At 37.1% G+C, this 22,406-nt stretch overlaps 1 protein-coding gene and 2 long non-coding RNA genes across 3 annotated transcripts; 1 reads left to right on the plus strand and 2 right to left on the minus strand.

Moving 5' to 3' along the window:
* Nucleotides 1-1,372: 1,372 nt before the first annotated feature.
* LOC149842726 (protein LEAD-SENSITIVE 1-like) lies at nucleotides 1,373-5,124 on the minus strand. The gene is made up of 2 exons (XM_090001552.1): nucleotides 4,809-5,124; nucleotides 1,373-2,187 (listed from the first exon to the last, which is right to left on the minus strand). Exons 1-2 carry the CDS (start codon nucleotides 4,900-4,902, stop codon nucleotides 1,502-1,504), a joined length of 780 nt encoding a protein of 259 aa, XP_089857678.1. The 5' UTR covers nucleotides 4,903-5,124; the 3' UTR covers nucleotides 1,373-1,501.
* On the plus strand, nucleotides 2,044-8,030 carry LOC149842727 (uncharacterized). The gene is made up of 2 exons (XR_016431085.1): nucleotides 2,044-2,341; nucleotides 7,625-8,030. It is a non-coding gene; the product is annotated as an uncharacterized LOC149842727 (long non-coding RNA).
* Nucleotides 8,031-9,055: 1,025 nt separating this feature from the next.
* Nucleotides 9,056-13,769, minus strand: LOC149842728 (uncharacterized). Its single transcript, XR_016431086.1, has 3 exons — nucleotides 13,634-13,769; nucleotides 11,487-11,612; nucleotides 9,056-9,166 (listed from the first exon to the last, which is right to left on the minus strand). It is a non-coding gene; the product is annotated as an uncharacterized LOC149842728 (long non-coding RNA).
* Between the last annotated feature and the right edge of the window lie 8,637 nt (nucleotides 13,770-22,406).

Consider the following 22,406-nt stretch of genomic DNA (forward strand, 5'->3'; position numbering starts at 1 on the left):
ATTTGGTGGTCACTTGTTTGTGTTTAATTGGAAGAATTTGATCGGCAAGTATAGGCCCTCTAAGTTTTGGATAATCCCCTTCTGATTGGCTGGTCTCCGGTTGGTAAAACCTTTGAGGTCCACCTGCCCACCAGGGAGTGCACCCAGTCGTGGGTTTCGAACTTGTGACATCCCGTCAACTTGGTGACATTCATAAGTCACCCCTACCGGATTTGCAGAGCCCTCCAAGTTTGTATTGAAAACAACGTTCGGGGGATGGTGGTTGACCTTGAATTATGGCATTGAGTTGAACTCCACTGACGTTGGTTGTTTGGGAGAAGGGCATTTGAGGAATTGAGGTTGGTATTGGCAACTGTCACCTCTATGTCTTATAGAAAAAAAGACTTATCTCTATAAGGTATTTGTCCAAGAATTGAGAGCCTTCACTTTTTCAATTCCTATTGGCCATGTTTGGAAAGAGGTACTTGGAGGGAATTATGAACTAAAGAAATTTGGTTTGGAGGAAATTGAGATTTTTTTTTTGGTTTGAGAGCATTTAATATTTTTTCCAAGCACTCGCTACCAATCCTTTTGGAATTTGTAATAAGTTCCTAAGCAACATTTTAGAAAAATAAAAAGGAGGTTTTTGTTATGAATTTTTTTGGCGGAGGAATTATCAATTATCTAATTTTTGCAAAGGAACCCAAAACAAGGAAGTAAAAGAATTGGCTACCTCTTTTTTTTTTATTCCTTCACTTTTCACTTGTACCAAATAACAAAAATGACTGAAAATCCTAAATTCTACTTCCTCTTCGTCAAGGAATGATCTCCAAGTTTCGATGGATAACAAAATTAAAAAGTAAGTTTCTTGACATCTGCCTTCTAAATAGGCCTTAAAGTCCCTCCAAGACCTAGCTTCCAAACAGTTGTTTTTCTACCAAAGCAAGAAAAAACACGTCAGAGCAAAACAGGTTCATTCATCATTTTATGGATCTAAGAAGGAATGGCTAAAGCCTCAAGGGGTTTGGCTTAGTGGAGTGGGCCTTGGCAGCTAGACAGGTGGTCAGGGTTCCATTCCCATAGGCGTCAGCCCCTTGCATATAAGAAAGGGCGAAGGGCAAAGACATTATGTGCCTTGATTGTGCAGAAACAAGGTGACTCTCTGGGGGCAAGGGGTGTGCCACGGGTTCACTGCCAAGAAAGAGACCGTAAATACAGCAGGCATCACCAGGACGACTAGGTCTCTGATGCCGGGGTGGTTTCCCCATTCCTCATGGAAAAAAAAAGAATGGCTAAGGAACCAGCTGAGAACTTGAAACGTGATCCCACATTTCAGACATGTCTGGATGTGAAGCATCTAGTTAACATACCAATCAGAACCTTTTTCTATGCATGACTTAGACACCATATTTCAGTTTATTTATGTAGACTGTACCAGACAAGAAACCGTTAATTTTGACAAGAGGAACTTCAACACATTACTGTGTTTCTATCAAGTAGTTCAGGAGATCAATCAAATTTTCTATGCCATTTCTTCCTTTTCCTTGATGGCTGAACCTCCCCCACTTGAGCTACCATGGCCAAGGTTAGCTATGATATCTTCTACTGCCACCTTTATAACATCTGTTCTGACGCCTATATCTGTAGCATACCTGCTCACGCAGTACATACCAGCACTGACTGTTGCAACCCCAACAGGGCCTGCCATGAAGAACTTGAAGGGAGAAGAAAGAATTGCAGCTAATGGAGCTCCAATCAGAGATGAAGCTTGGCCGCTCCTTCCCACACCATTCTTGTCCTGGATGAGCAATCCAGTTTTGCAGTAGAGAGCAAAATCCTCACAATTGTTCTGGAAAACGTGGTAGTTCCCGAACCCATTCTGAAGCAGATACATTGCCCTGTGGATGACTATTTCTGGAGGGTCTGATTGTGCAGTAGTGCATGTTCCACCCCTGATCTTAGCTATGAAGATGGATGGTGGGGTTCCATATTGGAAGAGGTATAAAGAGCCTTTGCCAAGAAAACAGTCCAAACATGTCAGGACCACCCCACTGTTTGGGAGCCGAAATCCACAGTCAGGGAAATTGGGGCAGCCTGAAGAGTCCTTGTTAGTTGAATCAGAGTTGAAAGACCTGCTTGAGCTTGAGTTTGAAGTTGATTTTACAGCACGTGTGAAGTGAACAACCTTGTTCCCACCAACATATATGCCTGTGCATTGAGCAGCGATGTTCAAAACACCCAAGAAGACTACACAAGGAAGCCATACTATTTAATAATACATATTGAAACCCAAGCAAAAGCATTGGCACACTTCGCAAGGGAATCCTAATATTAGAACCCAAAGCCTCTAAATATTCATCAGGTAATGTTTGAATAAGCTCCAAAATGGTGTGAATTTTGCACTGTACAGTCAAAGTTTACTGGTTCATTGAGCTGCACAATACATACTACATCACAATAATCAGAAAGTAAATTACAGATAATAGTTGATCTTTTACATGAACAGTTAACAGCTTTGACTGCCAAATTCAGTATCACATATTCCATCAACCAATCAGAGCTAAATTCTGTTTTCAAACTGCTGGACTTCAAGCTTGTGTAGCCTGATTCACTCATATATCAAAGTTAACCAAAAGATACTTTAATTCCTTGAACTGTTGACTAGATGTGGTTATGATAACTATCCTAGACTATAATACAAAAGCTTGAGAAAACATGCTAGAACTTAAAGGACAACAAACAATTTTCGTAAGTCCTTAGACTACAAGTAGCCATGAATCCTAAAGTTACTGCATGATACTAGACCCAAAAACACAATCACTATGAAATGCAGTGGTCAGCATCTCTCTCAAAGGCCATCAACATGATAAGCATTTCAGGAACGCAGCAGCTTTGGCATTTCTGAGTGCTACTTGCCATGATCGACTGCTCATTCAGCATCAGTAAGAAACTTAGGAAGGGAAACTAAAACTATTGCAAATTGGAACCAAGGATCCAATGACAAACTAGAATTTTAAGTTTCTTTTTCCTCATACTTTTGCAATGAAAGGCCAGATACACTGTCGGAAAAATCAAGCACAACTAAATCCTTTTCAGTTTGTAAATTATGAATGTCAGAGAAACCAAAACATCCTTTGACTTTGAAAGTTGTAGAATGATATCCATAAAATGAGTGTATATGCCAGACATCACAGATTCCAGAAGGTGCTTGAGGGCCTTCGGGTGAGAAACCAAGAAACCAAAGTTCATAGTTGTTAGGAAGCCTAGACTAGGCAATATTTTGCATCTAGTAGAAACATATGGCATTCTAATCAAACAAACACAAAAGAATTAAGCAGAATACAGTGAGGCGATGGATGGCCAGAATGAATAATTTAGCACTATTGCTCTCCAACTATGACATAACTCCCACTCTGCATCCCCCTCTATGCCAGTACATTGATAAACTTCACATAAATGGCTATACTCTCATATCCACAGCTGTATATGTGACAGCGCTTTGATAGAGGAATCATGCCAAGAGTTTTATCTTCTTTTTTCGTTTTTTAGGATGAACATATAAATTAAAATGTAGAATGTAAAAACACAACACATAAAAGGCGGAAACTAGGTCCCTTCTGAAGCACTGAGCCAGCCATAGGGGTTGAGTGAATCTACCCCAGGGAATTCAGTTAGGCCATGCCTATGAGCGTTCTTGCTTTCATCTTTCAAAGTACATTCAGCTTATCAATGCTCTATAGGAACTTGCCAAACTCTACTTTGGTGTGCGTGCGTGCGTGCACACACACACACACACACACACACAGAGAGAGAGAGAGAGAGAGAGAGAGAGAGAGAGAGAGAGAGAGAGAGAGAGAGAGAGAGAGAGAGAGAGAGAGAGAGCACCAGTCAGTTGTATATAACGCTAAATTCATGCTAGAGGACTACTCAATGATAAATTGATAATGTTAATAGCAGAGTTGACTTGTGGAAGACACCTTCATGTATGCATCTATCAGCATCATACCATTTCCACAACCTAGTATCCTACTTCATGAGCATTACCAGATAAATTTCAGAATTGAGTGATTCTATGAGGAATCACTGGCATATAATTAGCTAATTGAAACATGATATGAAGATCAGTGTTGCAGAGGCCGGCAAATACCCAACTCATTTCTACATGCTAATCATAGATGATACCCACATATGCAAACCATCAATTCACATGGAAAAGTGAAGACAGGTTCAAATATAAATTGAGAGGATGTCAATGCCCAATATCCATAATCAGGTCAACATCTGTGTGTTTTCCATTCAAGAACAAGATTATCGCAAACCTCAAAATCTTCAGCAAAGAACCAACCATCATTGTCAGGTCAAGTTTTGAGATTAGCAGAATAAAAAAACATTCGGAACTCATAAACCATCTGGATCAAGGTATAACCATGTAAATCGCAGAATGTAAAATCAACAAACGTTTAATCAGAAACCAGCAGCATAAATTCTAGAGGAAATACATGAAGATAACTAAGTCAATTGAACCCAACTAAATAAGCCATCAAACCACAACATGATCAAGTAAAGAACAACATGGTGATCCATAAAAAGGATTAGCATTGCCAAATTCCATATGGGAAGATAACCAAGGAAATTAATTGAATCCAACTAATAAATCGTCAACCACAACATGGCCAAGTAAAGAACAAGATGGTGATCCAAAAGAAGGACCAGCATTGCCAGATCCCACCAGATCTAAGCAGAATTCCCCAAACCAATCAACGAATTCGCTTTTTTTGACATAGACTAACAAATCTCAAACAAGAATTCGTGAGGGAAGAAAAATTCACCATGATGGGAGTACGCATAGGCCGTCCTCCACGAATAGATATGATCTCCGGCTCTGAGATCGGCTCTGTCTATCTTGTGTGAGAGAACACCCATCCTTCCTTCTCAGTTCCCAAATCTTCTGTGGTGAAGGCACCCAAGTAATTGGGCACTATAGACCAATGATTGGTGTACGGTATACGGAGAATAACAGTGGGCAGTGGGAGACAAAAAAGATGGGGGTTGGGATTTTCTTGTTATTTCTGAATTGGGTTTCAATTGGGGATCACTCTTCTATGCAATTCTTGCGAATTGGGAGGGTGGGGAAGGGCGATTAGTTCAGTGCATACAGAGAGGTGGAATCTGAAGTCACATTCTTTTATATAGATGTAGTTTAACTTGAGAAGGCAAAAATAGGATTGCAGCGACTTTCCATGGAAAAGTGTGACCAAGACCTCCATATCATTTACTTATTGGGAAAATATTGCCCGGGTAGGGAATCTTCCTTTTGAAATTCATAGGAGAGGTTGTTTTGACTAAATCTGACCTAACGAGATCATGGATGTGATTCAGCCAATGTGACAAATATCGTGATATTTATAAAAAAAAATGAAAAAATCACAAAAATAACGTGAGAAATTACCTGAAAGTTTTAAACTGTAATTTCTTGTGATATTTTCAAAATATCATTTTTTTAAACATAAATATCATCTTTTAAACGTCATATTTATGTTTTTAACGGCTATTTATCATGAAAAACATGTGTTTTTATTTCTAAATATTTTTATTTGTATTTCTTCACAAAAGGCTTTTTAAAATTGTTAATTTGTTTATTATTGCTGCTATTTTCCCAAAAGAAACGTGAGTTTTTGCAAACTTTTTTTTTTTATTTCTCGAGTTTTTGGCAGACGATATTTTCCGTTTTAAACTTTTGTTGCTATGGTTCTAGCATAGTCAAATAACTAATTTTTATGTCAAAACATTATCTTTTGGTACATCGTCGGCCATTGATTCTTCAATCTATGGAGATATGATTTATATGTCAAAAATACATAATTCATTGGTCAGTTTCTACTGCATCAATCGTGCAGATCCCATTTGGATGGTCAGATGTGCAAATAAATAATGAAAAATTCTGAGTTTTTCGCTAGGAGATGTGAAGTCCAAGGGTAGCAAATGTTATCCCTTAAAATCCTTAGTGTTCCCATGAGAGTGGCGTTTTATTTAGTGTAAATATCTTGGGAAGCATATTTGCAAATTTTTTAGCTACACGCCCCAAAGGGATTTCGCATAGTGGGATGAGGCTTAGGCCGTTAGGCAGGTGGTCTAAGTTCAAATCTCATGGGCCACGACGAATCTCTTAAGTATGGCAGGTAGAGCTAGTGCAGCTAGGTCTTTGATCTTGGGAGCCGTTTATCTGTGTAAATACCAAAAAAAAGCTACACACCTACAAATGCCTCACTTTAAAAAAAAAAAATTATCTTTTAAACATTTTTTATGAAGCAACTTTACAAATGTACTCTACACTTTTTTGTTAATGGGAATAGGCTGTTACATGATTTAATTCATCCGAGATTATGGAGCTTTGATAGGGTCAAGTGCTCATGGTACAAATGTAGGCAGGATTTTACAAGGCTTCCAAAATCCATGACATACAATGTGATACTTTCCCAAGTCTTAATGTCATATTTTCATTGAAATAACACAATTCAAAAGTGGTCCGTACTATTTTTAACATGTTGAATTAATCTATGACGTATATATGGATCAAAATAACCTGCACCATGATGATCCAGAGGCATTTGTATACACAAATGTTTATAGCAATCATTTTTCTAATATTTGGTACTAATAAATATACAATACTAAATGCTTAATCTACGTGATTTGTTTTGCAAAACTAGTTTTGAATCATGTGATTGTGATATGAAAGTAGGATTATCAAAGGTTTTAAAAAAATCAACGGTCACAATGTACCAAAAAATTCATGAGTAAAAAAAGTATTGTTGAAAAAAAACGTGATGTAAACCATGAGAATACCTATATGTAGTTAGACTGAATAGTTACAGCTTGCACCTACGGTTTCTAATTTCATACCCCTTTTTTCTTCTAGACCAAGGGAAATACCTCAATTATCTGACTGCTAAGTTTGGTATCACAATAGAATATAGATATATAGAGAGGGAGGATAGGTGATAGTTGCCTAACCACCCTACCATCGGCCTATTAAGAAAGAATATTTTTATTTATTTTTTTAAATCTGACAAATGTGATATAGGAATCGACTTTTGGATCATCAGATTCCGAGACAAATTTCAAAAATATTCAATACTTAATTTTTTTTATTTTATAAAAAAAAAAGTGTGATCGCCTAACAAATCAACCATGCTGAACACATTTGCATGATCAAATTTGCAAAAAAACAATTGAAAAACTAATATTCACTGGTGGTAGGCTGACGGTAAGCTAAAAAAAAGTGTGATCTCTCTCTCTCTGTCTTAGTTCACATCTTCTGTTTTCAAAACTTAAACCGTTTTCAAAACATGAACATGGGTTATAAAGCAAAAGATAATTGTAGACATGGGTTATAAAGCAATATTTTTATGGATCAAAGTAACAGATTTATTTTGATGTGTCAGCTATTGATTCTGATGTTGTAAAAGGAAATTTCAGCCTTGACTCTCTTAAGCATTACGATCTTTTTTCTTGTTGTATTGGCATCTCGAGTTTCTTATTTTTGTGGTTGATATGATCGTTGGTCGTTCTGTCATTCATTGCTTCATGTAGATGTGGTATTTATGTGTACACCTAATGTCTGGTTTTGGTATTTTTGATACAGGATCAGCCATTACATGGCCTATCAGCAAGGAGGTGTGCTGATCTGTGGCCGAGGATTGCGAGTGCTGCAAGTGCTATAGTTTGAAAATATCAGTGGTGGTGCATAACAGAGTTTTTGAGTTTTAGGATTGCACTTGGTTTTTTGAAAGCCTTAATGGAACCCAAGCTGATTGAGATTTGATGCATTCCAGATTTTCATTATAATTGGTAGCTTTAGACTTCAATGTGGCTCTCAGTGCCGTTCTTATTAGAATGAATTGATATATATTTATCTTGCATCCAGTGATTCTTGTATGTGGGATACCAATGCTATTGCTAATTGAAATCTCTGGGTTGCTCAAGTGATAGGGAATATTGTATCCGAAACCCCATCGTTATATTAAAGCCAGTATGATTAAGGAAGCCCATTGGAAAAACTTTGCAGTGTGATTCTGACTTGATGGAGTGGCATGAGCTTTATCACATTTGTCATTTCGGTGCAGAATGAAATCATTGGTTCTGATATTTAAAGACTAATTTTTTGCATTTAGGGAGGAATGGTTCTCAAGATGACAGTTTTTTTTTCTGTAGATTACAAAGGGACCCAGTTTCATTTACTTTTGGAAACCTTGTATGGCTCAATCGGTGTCAAACTTTTTTTAAAGTGTTGTTAGCATTCCATCACAGATTTTTGTCATGTTTAAATGGTAGCAATTTCAATGTTGATCATCTGCTGGCAAAGTGAATCTGTTCCTTATCGTAATGATAAAAAATGGTTGTCCTTTTTCAGTAAGCTCAAGTTGAGAAGCTAAGTTCAAACCTGTTGTCTTGTATCGGATTTAATCTTCATCCCTCAATACTGTAGCACGAACTACTCTCATTAATCCGTATATATGATGAGATCAATGCTAAAGCTTTGGTTGACTATTTGGTGTTGGTGGTTTCCAAGTTGTCCAGTTTCCGGTTAAACTGAAAAGGTGAACTGCCATTTCTGAACACCTCCTGTGTGCTCCTTTTATTTGATTCCCACTCACCATGAAGAACACAAGTTGAGATAAATGGGAATTCGAGTGACATGCATCAAGTCTAAGTGTCAAATCGCATCTAACAGTGAAACTCTTTGACGTGTGGTGGATAATTTGTGTGGGTGAAGTGAAGAAGTTAAATAGCCTGTCTTTAGATACCATAGTTGACTGTAGACTGAAAGCTGCTCAAGTCCTCTCTGTGTCCTGAAGTTGCTTAATTATTTTGATATTTATCAGCTACATGACTTTCAAGTTATGATAAAAACATGAAATCTATGCTTAGGTGGATGATCTGATTTTTGTAGTCGTTATTTTATAACATATTTTTCATTAAAATACTTTGAAAAATCGTCAATCAAGTAATAAAACCGACTTCCCACTTTCGCGGTGAGTACGGATCGATCTACAGGGAACGGGATATACTCAAATTAAATCTAAACTTTGCATTTTATTGATATTGAACTTGTTCAATTATAGAAAATATTACAATGAAATCAAAATTGAACAAGAACCGAAAAGAGACGAGCAGTGACTTAAGCCTGCGAACACAAGGACATTTTTGTCAGTTCACTTGATGCGACAATCTATCACTGAGACTAAATGCACTTACTGCAACTTAATATCACCTACACAATACAGAAACAAAGTTAGTAAAACTATTTAAAGAAATCAAGATAACTATTTTTAAATTAATTCTAAAAGTAATCACTAACCTACGTAAAACGAGAGATTACCAGAGCTAAATTCCTAAACTAATTATCCTAACGTTACAATTAACTCTGAAATAATGTTAGAAACCTAATAATACACTAAAAATCAGAATTAGAAAAACTACGCAAAATCGTAATTGACTATTTTACCCTTGCGCTATGTGAAACCCTAATTTCTGATAGGCGATCGAAAAATGAATCGTAGACAGCTCAAACAGAGTCCGATTGGAGTGATTTTTGTTCTGTTGTATTCCTGACAGAACCAGGAATTCGGCAAAAGTTTCGGATCCCAAATGCCACTCCGAGAACTCCAGATATAAGTGTCACAAAAACAGCTACAACACACGATAGACCTATCGAGAAAATTACAAATCACCAAGGGCAAAACACGAAGAAAATTAAACCTAAAATGTTAATTATCAAACTAATACGTGTAGACACCACTTCTAAACCTAATTGAACTATTAACCTACAAAAAACATAATTTTTAATAGGGAACTGAAAAAAAACCTAGAAAACACCCCAATCGACTAGAGTAACTCTAGTCGATCATTGGCTACCGAACAACACAAAGGCTAAAGAGACTGACGATCACCGAGAATAACTAATCTAAGATATCTAAAGTAATTAACTTACTGTATATCAATTGACAATCACCTAAACTATATTGTAAACATAAATCTAATAGGGGATTAACAAAGCTAACTATCAAGGCTAAAATCAACTGACATGGACATGGTTCTAATTGAAACTGACATATGAACTAGACGAAGTAATAAAACTCATATATCCTACAAACCTAGTCTAATACTGATATGGCTTACACAACATTGTGCACATTGACTCTGAGCTACTACTACTACACAGCTACTTCAACCCCATGTCTATACTAGAGCCGAACACATAAATTCGCCTAAAATAGAATATCGTAGGTGTTATGCAAAAGCAAGATGGAAACTATTAATCAACCAAAGTGATATTACTATAACCTAAGTAAACTTACTAGTGAATGTATCACATATAAACTAAAAAAAACAGAAACGGCATGATGGAAATGCAACTCTAACTTCTATTATCATATCTACCTAACAAACAATACAAGAATGGATTAAATTGAAAATAACCTACTAATGCTGGCTCAGAACTATTCTAACTGGTAAACACATTCAGCAACTCAACTGCATCAGCAACTAACGTGCTTTAATACTTAAATTACCTGGTTCTCTTACTTAAAAATTAGCACAATCCAGCCGGCTGGCAGCACTCTAGCTGGTTGGGATATTGTTGAGAACTTTGATTAATCGAACTTGCTAAGGTATAAAAACCACTAGCATTAACATTTCTATGAATAACTCTCTCAAATAAACCCTACACAGCCATTCAATTTACTGCTAAAACACTATTAACCGACCCTGTTCCTACTTGCCTAAATCGAATGCAGTGAAGATATGTCTAATCTAATTCAACCAATCACAAACAGATTTAACGTTTAACAACAACTAGCAAATAACCAAACTGAAATGGATATCAGTCCCACGGATTAGTATGTAGAGTATTGGCTCTTCTGCGAAATTGTGGAACCCAGCAACGAGAAAAAGTGATAACCCTATTTTTTTTTTAGCAACCCACACAGATCGGGGTAGAAGCACTCCACCCGATTTGTGTCCTTTGCACAATGATACACCTAAAAGCAGCAATTCGTAACCACAAAGCACTAGCTATCTAGACTTCTAATTAAGACCCAAAAAAAAAAATCTGAAGTGATACTAATCAGACATCTGTTCACTCCTGCACTGATCAAGAACCGGCTGAAGAGTTTCTTCATTCAAACACATAAAAATTACATTCAAATAAAACTGAAATCAGATTGAACGACATACTTTGTTACACAATTAAAATGGCACATCAGCATTCAGCAACATACCTTCTATCCTAATCTCACCAGCTACGATTCTACAGAAAACACTTAATCAATCAACAAGAAAACGATGCTTAAGCCATTACCAGAATGAAAAGAACTTAGGACTTGACTTAGGTGTTGGTTGACACACCGATTATACACTAAGGCTGAAGAACAACAAAAATTTGCAGGTAAGCAGAAGGAAAACGGATTGGGTTCTAACTAGCAGGATTGGATGAGAAGACTAACCTTGAAGGGCCGTCCGACGAGGGTGGAGGTAGAAGGGAGCGGAATCAGCCCGAGCAATGCGACACTCTGCCTTCGGTGATGCTGGAGGTGTGCTTCCCTTGTTGCATCCTGCTGAAGTTCCTGCAACTGCAACAAAGAAACATCAGTCCAACAAGCGTGTGAAGAAAGGGGAGATATGGCTGCCTAGAAGAAGTTGGAGGGGAAGAAGGGGTGATTCCCGGTGTTTGCAAGCAGTTCCAAGCCAAAAACCGAGAGAAGATGAGGAGGGGATACGTGGTGGCTGAGGGAGAAAGAGGAGTGATCGAGAATCAAGGAAAGGGGCGCAGTTCCCAAGGCTAAGACCCCTTTAAGCTAGGGTTTTGCCAAGTTTTAAAACCCAAAATCCTTTTTTTTGAAAATTCCAAAAAGATGATTAAAATAAAATTATTGTCTGGGCCTCTAGAGGGTTTTTCTGCAAATATTTTTTAAATTCGAATTTGGGGCTGGAGTAGGTTGAATCTTAGAGTTTTTGCTTAGATCCAAAGCCCAAATAGCCGTTTTGGATTCGTTTTGACCCGAGGTCCGACCTGTTTCACTAAAAATGTGATATCTCTCTCGTTTTAAGTTTGATTCGAACAAAATTCGAACCATAGCTCAATGATATCTAAATGCATCTAAGTGAGGGTTCTAAACCTATAAATGATGCATTTATGTAATATAAATATATTATGTTTATGAGTAATTAACGCATCATCGTTGCTTGGTGTGCATGCTCACACTAAATACATTTGAAATGCCTGTCATGTTTTTTAAGTGTCCAAATTGCATTTGCAGGTTGAAAAACTTCATAAATTTCCACATCATTCATAGGAGGATGTTTTTGGTAAGTTCATCCTCAACATCATACAAAACCATATTTTAGCAACACATAGAAATGATGTTTCCATTATCTTAACGTAAGGCTCTTAAACAAAACCTATAAGATGCTAACAATTGAGAAATGCAAAAGCCATCAACAAATAAGACACCCACAATATGTCACTGGAATATATACAGAGCAAGCATATATTTAATCTCCTTAGGAGAACAATGAGGAAGCGAAAAAAAATAGAATCCCTGACGCAAAGATTACAACTTAACAATACAAAGAAAAGAAGGAATATATGGCCTCAGCCCAATACACGCAATGTGAGATAGTTGCTAAGAACACGAACAAAAAAACATCTCTATTACATGAAGACAAGAGCGGAGACCACTGCAGCCCTTGTTCTTCCAATGCAGGTCAAAATCATCTTTTCAAAGTCCATTTGAAGCATTCATCATCTGAATGTGTCACCTAAATCCTAAAAAAAAACCATAGATTTATGCTAATTAAATAAAATCCCTAATGTTCTAACCAAAATCAAAATCAAGCATTAGTTATTCATGTCTAATGCTAGTTGAAAAAAAAAAACTAAAACCCTAATTAAGCATTCATTATTCATCCAGACTTGGGGCAAAGAAAACCTCAACCAACTCAGTTAAAGTTGCTTCCCTTGAGCAACCATCTGACTCGAACCAATGTTCAGTCTCAGGTGATTTACTTGGAGAAAGTTGTACGATTCTCATTCTCAAAACTATAATTTTCTCATGTTTGCACAAAGTTGTTAAACAATAATCATAAAGCCTATAAGAAATAAAAAAACAAAAATCTCAAGCACGTGTTCTGTTTGTAAAATAGCTTGAGATTCATTTTCTTAGTCATAAAGCAAAGGGCCTAGATGAGCCCCCTCACATCTTAGAATAAGCTGGCTGAAAATCAGTTATTTTTTATTTATTAGCAAGCTGAGGTTAAGTAGAAAAATCAGTTGCATTAAAAGACGAGAGGGTTGCAGAGAGAGAGTCAGAGAGGGAGACGAGTAGGGTGCAGAGAGGGGGGGGGGGAGTGAGGGAGACGAGAGGAGTGCTCAAGAGAAAGGGAGGGGTTTTGAGAGAGGGAGACGAGATGGGTGCAGAGAGAGAGGGCTCGAGAGAGACAGAGAGGGCGGCAATGAAGCACACCTGCGATTTTGAGAGAGGGAGATGAGAGGAGTGCTCAAGAGAAAGGGAAGGGTTTTGAGAGAAGGAGACGAGATGGGTGCAGAGAGAGAGGGCTCGAGAGAGACAGAGAGGGAGGCAATGAAGCACACCTGCGAGGATTGGGCCTCCAGTAGTGCTCGGCTCCTCCGATGGTGCTCATCTCAGAGGGTGGAAAAGGGAAAAACGCGTACTTGTCTGGGCTTTCTGTGACGTCCGGTATGCTCGTCACAGGCGCGGAGTCATGGGTGGGGAACGAGGGGGAGAGAGAGCGCAAAGAGGGGGCAGAGATAGTGAGCGATGGGAAAGGGGAGAGAGAAAGTTTATATATGAGGGCATCTAGGCCGTTGGATCTAAATAAAATCCAACGGCCGAAGTGTGTTTATGTTGGCGATCAAGCATCTCAACCTATTTTTGTTCTACTAAATGGGTTTTAGTGGCTTCTCCAATGCTTTTTATGATATTCTGGCTCTATAAATGTATTGGGCATTGTCGATTTACTAAGAATCCACACGTTGATAATGTGTTTTTATTAAAAAAATGATGTTTAGAGCTTACAAAATTTACAAAAATTTTGGACGGTTAATTTTTTGAACTTTATAAAAAACCCACCCATGTATTGAAATCAAGCTCTTCAAAAGCTGATCCCTATACAATCAAGTAGATAGATCACATTTGTACGGTCAGAATTTAAAAATAAAATGAAAAAAAGCTCAAAAAAATACATTTAACACATAATTTAACCCCAAATGAGTTTAGCACTGACCCATTTAGCATGCGGTTTAGCACCAAAATACAACCAATTTGGTGCTAAACCTCATGCTAAATGGGTTTTTTTTAGCTTCTCCAGTGCTTTTTATGTGGTTTCAGCCCCATAAATATGTTGGGCATAGTAGATTTACTAATAATTCACTCCTGGATCATGTATTTTTGATGAAAAAATGATGTTTGGAGCCTAAAAAATTTGAACCTTTGATTTTTCGAACTTTATAAAAGTGCACCAATGTGTTGGAAACAAACGCCTCAAGAGCTGATCCCTCTAAAATCAAATACATAGATCACATCTGTACGGTCAGAATTTAAAAATGAAATGAAAAAAAACCATTTAGCATGTGGTTTAGCATCAAATTGGTTTAAGACGAACCCATTACTCTCTCTCTCTCTCTCTATATATATATATATATATATATATATATATATATATATATATATATATATATATGAAGAAAGAAAGTGAGAACGTCCTCCATGTGTTTCTAACCATTATCATCCCATGTCAACTGATAAGCCCTGATTGCGCAAACTAAGAAAGCATAACCATATGCAGTTTCATGCCTTCATTAGTACTAAATATTGACCCTTTATTTTTTTTTTAAATCAAGCTGAGATTAGGCGAACGCCCTACCAGAACAACAGCCACCCATGTGGCAGAGGGATTCGATCCTGGGCCGTCAGCTTGACACAGGACCCCACTTACCACCTGGGATACCACCTGGGTGGTATTGACCCTTTGTTTTTACCAAGAGGGGACACCAATAACCAGGTAAGTACATGACGAGCCCAGAGAAACAGGCTTCAGTCTTGATTCAATAGAGTGAGTAAGGACTTGGGCTGGTTGAGGGGAAGGTTGGTGATTGCAGGACCAGATAAAGTCTTTTTTTCTTCTTGTTATATTCTATTTGCTTACATGTAGAGCTGACGCAATAGTATATGCATTTCTTCTGAGAGTAGAGTTATATACAATTCTTCCAAAATCAAGCCTCTGCCTTTTTTAATATATATGTTTGGTGTTGTTATATGGGAGTTGTTAAACAACTAGCCTAGTTACCCACATGGTTAGGTTAGGTTTGGTTTATCTGTCACATCCAAACTTCTTTCTTTTTTATCTTTTTCTTTTTGGATGACGAACTCCCCCGCCAGTAACATGGTCACTTAATGGACCCATCTGCAAGATAAACCCCGTGTGGTCACCAGCACCAAAGCCCTTACAGAGCCCACCATAAGTTAGTCTATTCTTAAATACACATGTTAGCCTATGAGCCTCCACAGTTTTACAGGTAAATACTGGATCACCAATATGACATCAGGCTGATCTAGGTCATTGGGCCCATTCAGACCCACTGGGACTGATTCAATTTTACCTCAAGCCATTCAGGATTCATGGCTGGGTTCAAATCTAATTGGAGCCAGACTGAAAATTGGGTCCAGTGTGGCATGTGAACAGGTCAGGCTTGTGGTTTGATCAGGATCTCATTAAAAATAGGCTTTGCCTTTCCAAATTTTATATGTTAACTTGCAAAAATGTATAGCTTTCATTTCTGGATATGAAAATGAACTGTTTTGAAGTTAAAAATGTTCTTTTAAGTTAGAATAATTGTATCATTTTCTTAAAAATATATTTTATAGCAAAACTAATGCAAAGCATCCAAATGATCAGAGCATTGAACATGAGTTGGATGTGAATCCAAGTCTCTAGACCCAATCCGAGATATGATACCAGAGACGATCCAATCTCATTTAGGACTTGTCTGATCCAATTGGATCTTCGGAGGAATCCATTTCTGTCAATATTTATATTTCGCAGTATTGATTCTATTTTGGCAAATTGTAAATCACCTTTGATATTTTTTTTTTATTTTATTTTTATTTTTATTTTTATTTTTTTATTTTTATTTTTATTTTTTATTTTTTTTATAGATGCCGGATTCTACTGATCCGAATAGTTCTAGTTTCCCGTAGAATCTTTTTTTGTGGCACTAGAGGGAGTACGGGGCAATTCAGTAGTTATTTTTATTTTTTACAATTTTAATGTTAAATCCAAAGTAATATGTGTGTAAAAATTCAATTTAAGTAACAAGATCCAATACCACTACCTGGATCCATATTGGTACCCTAGAGCTGGACCAATATGAATTTGGGTCAATGAAATTCAAGCTTCCCTTGACCAGTTATATCAGTCTATCCTCATTGGGCATGATTGAGGTGCCGCCAGCTGGTCCAATTAATTCAAAAGAATGTTATATCATTGGGCCAACTTGAAGTGCAATGAGAGGTGAGGCTTGTTTGAAAAGATCTCCCTCATTGGCCTCAAGGGAGGCTACCTCTCACATGACCAATAAGGCACCTTGCTTTTTTTGAGCCCCTTAAATCTCAGTAGAAAAATTAGTAAGGAATCTTTTACCTGTTGAAAATGACATTTTTGAAAAACTGATGGAAGAAGAATGAACAATTTTGGGTGTTTGAGCTGAGTTTAGAGGATTCTAACTTGAAGAAGCCGAGTAGAACGCCCTTCAGCCTTGTGGTATCGTGTTGAACGTGGACAACCACCATTGTTGTATAGTGTTGGACATGAAGGACGACCACCATTGTTGTTCGAGTTGTGTTCGTGACCCTAAGTGTTGCGTGTGTTTCGTGGTAGCAGCTTGAAACTATACACCTTGTCTTATGACCATTGAAGTTGAAGGGAGTGCTTGTAACTTGAACCATGATTTTCATCTTCATTGGTTTGGCTGAAAACCCTATTGCTTTGTTAACTTGTGGTGTGGTTGTTGTTAGTGTTTTCTTGAATTTTTCATCTCAAAGCTAGGGTGGATTATGCTTGCATCTTGTTTGAAACTTACTCATCTTCCAAAGAAATTTCGGATTTAAGAAGTTATTTCTTGAAATCCTGTGTTTGGATATTCTGCATGGTTGAGTTAAATATTTTCTAACCGGGGTTGGGTTCGGAGGAAGGGTTGTTAAAATTAGAGAAAACACCATTATAAGTGCATCTTTCATGCAGATTGAACTCTTAATCACTAAAAGTAAAAATCGGACATAAACTTATGTAATTGTCTTAGTTGTTCATTTTGGCATTTTTGGACTGTCTAATATAGTCTCGCTAATTGGACTGTATTTCACATGATACAAGTTTATTTGGAGCGAACTTTGGCTCGTTAGAAAGCTAAGACTGACCTCTATAACTTTGATGTTCGGCACTTTGCCTGAATCTACATCATTATGCAGATAAAATTCCTAGAAAAGTTAGATGCCTGAATGTGACCAGAGCTCTACTCTGTTATTTGTTTTTCTCTAGCAGTGATCAGTAATTTGTTTGGTTCTCCCAAACTACCAAACAAAAAACTATGAACTTTAGCTTGTTGGAAAGATAACGCCCGACCCTAAATCTTTAATGTTGAGCATTTTGATCAAATCTTCTTTGTGAGGCATCTAAAACTTCTGGCAAATTACTGTATTAATTGTGACTTGGTTATTGTGCTGATAAAAGAAATCCTTGACAGAGTTTAGTATCTGAGTCATCATTTTCTCAACACTTATTTGTGGGTTGATGTGTTTGATGGTCTGAAAAGATAATATCTAGATTAACAACTTTCATGTTTTGAGGATTTGATGAATCAATTGTTTGTTGTCTCAAAAGTTACTTATTTTTTGCATGCTTAAATTCTTGATCATTATCTCGGTTAGTTTAAAATAAAAAATATACTCACGTATTTTTGGCATAACTCACTGAGTATTTGTTTAAAAATTCCAAACTTTGATTTGTTAGAAAGATAATACAATAGAGCACAATTTTTCTGTTTTACGTTTGTCCAAACTCAATCATCTTAGGGTTTGAAAACATTTTCAAAGTTGATTGTCTGTCCATTGGTTGGATGAACAATGGTCTGCCTGCTCGGTCCAGTGAACTAATCATAACTTAGTCATCACAGATCCAAAATCTGTATTCTCAGATTCATTGAAAAGGTGTATTCATTGCACACCTTTCCCGTGTTTGCACTGTAAACACCCCAAATTTTCACTCACCTCCCCTACATCTCCACCAACCATTGTGAACCATCTTTAGGATCATCGGAGGGCAAAATGTTCATTCTCTGAGCTTGAATCCTGCAAAACTCCAGATTTCATTCCCGATTCTCAAAATTTTCCTATTGTTTTGCTCAGAATCATCTCCAGTTACAAAATCTCAAAGTCTTATTCACATCAAGAGATTGAAATCTCCAGTTCTTCATGCAGTATGAAATCTCCTAAGACATGTCATTGCATATCATCGCATGAGCATTTCATATCACTGCACGGCACATGTCATTTCGAGGTCCAGAACTCCTGATTTTCAAAACTCTCAATCCAAATTCGAGTTTTTAACTTTTCAAAATTGATTTTTAACCCCCTGGGTCTTCAAAATTGTCAACTCTTCCCATTTTACCCCCAGGACTCTGAATCTCAAAAGATTGTCTCAGGAAAATGATCTGGATACTTTTCAATATGGATTTTAAATTTTATCAACTGGATCGGCTCTGCCCTGAAGAAGGGGACGAATCTTTGAATTTAGCAATTTTATCTCAGATTTTACCCTTTTGTCAGCAATTTCAAATATCATTCTTTTACAAAATCGCCCTAAGGGGCCACCTCTTTTCAAGATTTTCATAATTAGGCTAAGTTTATTTCTTATCTGCTAGTTAGTCTAGGTTTTTTATAAAAATTCCAAAAAGAGGTTTTACTTTCTTGCTTTTATTTCAATAAAGAAACGATGTGGGGTCCACCCTGAGGTGGCGCCACATAGGCCTTCCTTTTGTAAAACTTGAATTTTAAAAAACCCAAAAATATAGGAGTCTTGTCCTTGAGGTGACGCCATTTGGTGCTTCATCTCTCTCCTTTTATTCTCTGCCATTTGGCAATGTGGGGTCACCTTGAGGTGACGCCACATGTCCCACTTCTCTCTCCTTCCACCTTCTGTCACATGTCATTTGCCTTCCCTTTTAGTTCTGCGTCATTTGGCAGTGTGAAGTCACTCTGAGATGGCGCCACATGGCCTCTCTTTTCTTGGTGCTTTTATTTCTCTGCCATGTGTCAGTGTGGAGTCACCCTGAGGTGACGCCATATGTCCTCCTTCTTGCACCTCCATTAGTTGCCACTTGTCCTCCCTATATTTTCCTCTTTTTACTTTTTGACATGTGTCAGTGTGGGGCCTCTTTAAGGAGATGCCACATGTCTTCAGTCAGCTTTTTTATTTCATGCCATGTGTCATATGTCCACTCCCTTTATTTCTCTCTCACTTGCCACATAGCACTGTGGGGCCACCCTGAGGTGGCGCCACATGGCCATCCCCCATTCCTCCAGAATAAAAAAGGTTTGAATTTCAAATGAGCCCTGAGGTGGCGCCATCTGAGATGCCTCCTTCTGCAACTGACACTTGTTAGTGTGGAGCCACCCTGAGGTGGCACCACATGTCCAGCTCTCCCTTCTCCAGAAAAAGCAAAATCACCCCCCTTTGAGGTGGCGCCATCTCTGAAAAGAGCTCTCCTCAAAAATAGCTTTGCAGCTTGCTTTTAAGAAAAGGCAAAACCAAAATTCAAATGGCTCCTGAGGTGGTGTCATGTGCTTCCTCTGCTCCTTCCCTCTGACACATGGCAGTGTAGAGCCACCGTGAGTTGATGCCACATGTCCATCTCTACTTCCTCCAGAAAAAACAAATCCCAAAGTGGGCCCACACATAGGTGGCGCCACATGAGAATCTCCTGTAGAAAAAATCAAGCCAACCTCATTTCAAAAAAATTTAAATTCTGTTGAGGTGTCTTATTTACAAAATTTGCATTTTATTTATTTCAAAAAAATCCAAAGTAGCATCATCTGATATGGCGCTACATGAAAGGTCCAGATTCATTTTGTTTGAATTTCAAAACTCTCCAAAAAATTTATAAATACCCTATCCCACGCCCAGCTAGAGGGGGGCCTTTCTCTTTGGATCTAAATTTCAACCTGAGTTTTAAATTCCCATTTTCTTCGCTGAGTTCATGCCTCCTTTGGTTCCATCTGAAACTTTGCATCTAAAGCTCCAGAAATACCAGAAAAACACAAGGTGAGCTCCCGTTCGAATTGGTTCTACTGAAATAATGTTCTTATTTTAATTTACACATTGAATCACATGAATTTTCGTTTTAAAGAAAGGGTTCGTCCGGATGATGGATCAAATCATTCCCACAAAACGACATATATTAAGTATGATCATGCTTACTTGATGATTTACCAGTATTCATGCACCAATTAAATTTAATTCATATTTTATTTTGTTAATTTAGCATATTTTAGAAGTTAATTAGGTTGCATTCAGTGTTTATTTTAATTCAGTTTCATTTCAGTAGTTCTCTGATTTTAGCAGTCAGTCCATACGTTATTTTATGTTTTTATTTTTCTTAAAAAATGCCACAAAAATCATATTATGTGAGTATAGCTATCCCTGATAATCTTCAAAAAATCAGAATCGTTTGAGTTCATATGCTTCATTTAAAATTCAAAATGTCAAGTCGGGTTTTAAAACCCAGGAAACGTTCAGAACATTGGATCTCAAATTGTAAAATCGAGATCTCCATCATGGAAGATCCAATTCCCGATCCAAAAAATGTCCTGAGCTCAAGATTGAGTCTAGTATTTAATATGATTTTATCAGATTTTTATGATTTTTTTTGCTACCTTAAAAAAATCTGAGCGCTCAGAACACGTGTCAGAGCCCAATTTGAGCCTCTGAGACTCTGGATCGACTTGAGTCGACTAGTTTTCTCCAAATATAGCTTCAAATCTAGATCTGTAAAAAGATAACTTCATGCTATAAATGTCCTCTATTTGATTCCAAAATTTTGTAATTTTTAGGACAATCATTTTTTATTTCGGTCTTCTGTTTTGGTGTTTATACTTGCTCTTCTGATTTATGTGTATAATATCATATTTTTATTTCTCTGTTGGATAGTCAAATGCCAAATCCATACAAAATAAAGTTGTTTATATGCATGTCAGTAGTCCCCCTTTTAATTTTCGCAAATTTTGGTGGTCAATTATCATTTTTTATTTATTTTCACAGCAGATTCTATTGATTTTAGTCCCATCAGAATTAAATCTCTGCTACCGAACTCACCGTAGGTCAAATCCCGGGGCTGTAAAATTTAAATATGTTCATTTTTATGTCCTTTAGCATCCTGCAAAATATCAGACATTTCTATTGTGAACTTCTGCATTATTGCGTTAAATGCTATGTTTGGTTCGCACCCGTAGGCAAAATTTGCTTATTTTAAGGTTTTTTATGAGATTTTGCATTTAGGCCATGTCATTTCATGAATTTTATCATTCTATATTATTTTTAAGAGTAGAGGGATGCTCTCTACCAAATTTGACATGATTTGAGAACTGTTTGATGATCGGTTCAATCGTATCATCAAATCAGGGTTCCCGCGAGACCCTGATCCGGGCGAAAAACAAGCGAAATTCGTTATTTTAGCCAAATTTTAAATGTCAATTCTGATTTTTACAGTCCCATCATATTTAGTAGCATGTCATTTCGTCCCATCATGCATTTCATCATCGTTTGATTCCATTTGCATTTTGAAATCCCTGAATTTTGTCAAAATCCCTTCAAAACCCCTGATTTTAAAGGTATAACCTCAATATTAGGGGTATTTTGCTTATTTTAACCACAATTCCGAATTTCAAATCATGTATTACTTGATTTTCCTATATTTGCATCATTTAAAATATCAAGGAAGTATAAAAATCGGGTTTATATCCAACTCAATCCAATAATCTCAGTATATTATTGGAAACCTTGGAAAAACCCACATATTTGAGCTAACCCCATTTCAAGCTTGGCAGGGACATTCAAAGAAGGGAGCTGGAATCTACAATTTTCTTTCTTTTATTTTATTTAGTGATGTAATAATGTAACTTTGGAATAAGAGATTTACTTTTCTGCTTAGATTAGGATGCATATCATATAGTTTGAATTTCTGCAATATCTTGATTATGTGATTCATACATTTTATTTAGAAAATCATTGTATATAAACACGAATGTCACACGCACCAACTCTTAGGGAGTTGATGAACTCGGTGGAGTCTATAT

Source organism: Nuphar pumila, chromosome 3, assembly GCF_984573655.1.
Source record: "Nuphar pumila chromosome 3, dmNupPumi1.hap1.1, whole genome shotgun sequence".
Lineage (NCBI taxonomy): Eukaryota > Viridiplantae > Streptophyta > Magnoliopsida > Nymphaeales > Nymphaeaceae > Nuphar > Nuphar pumila.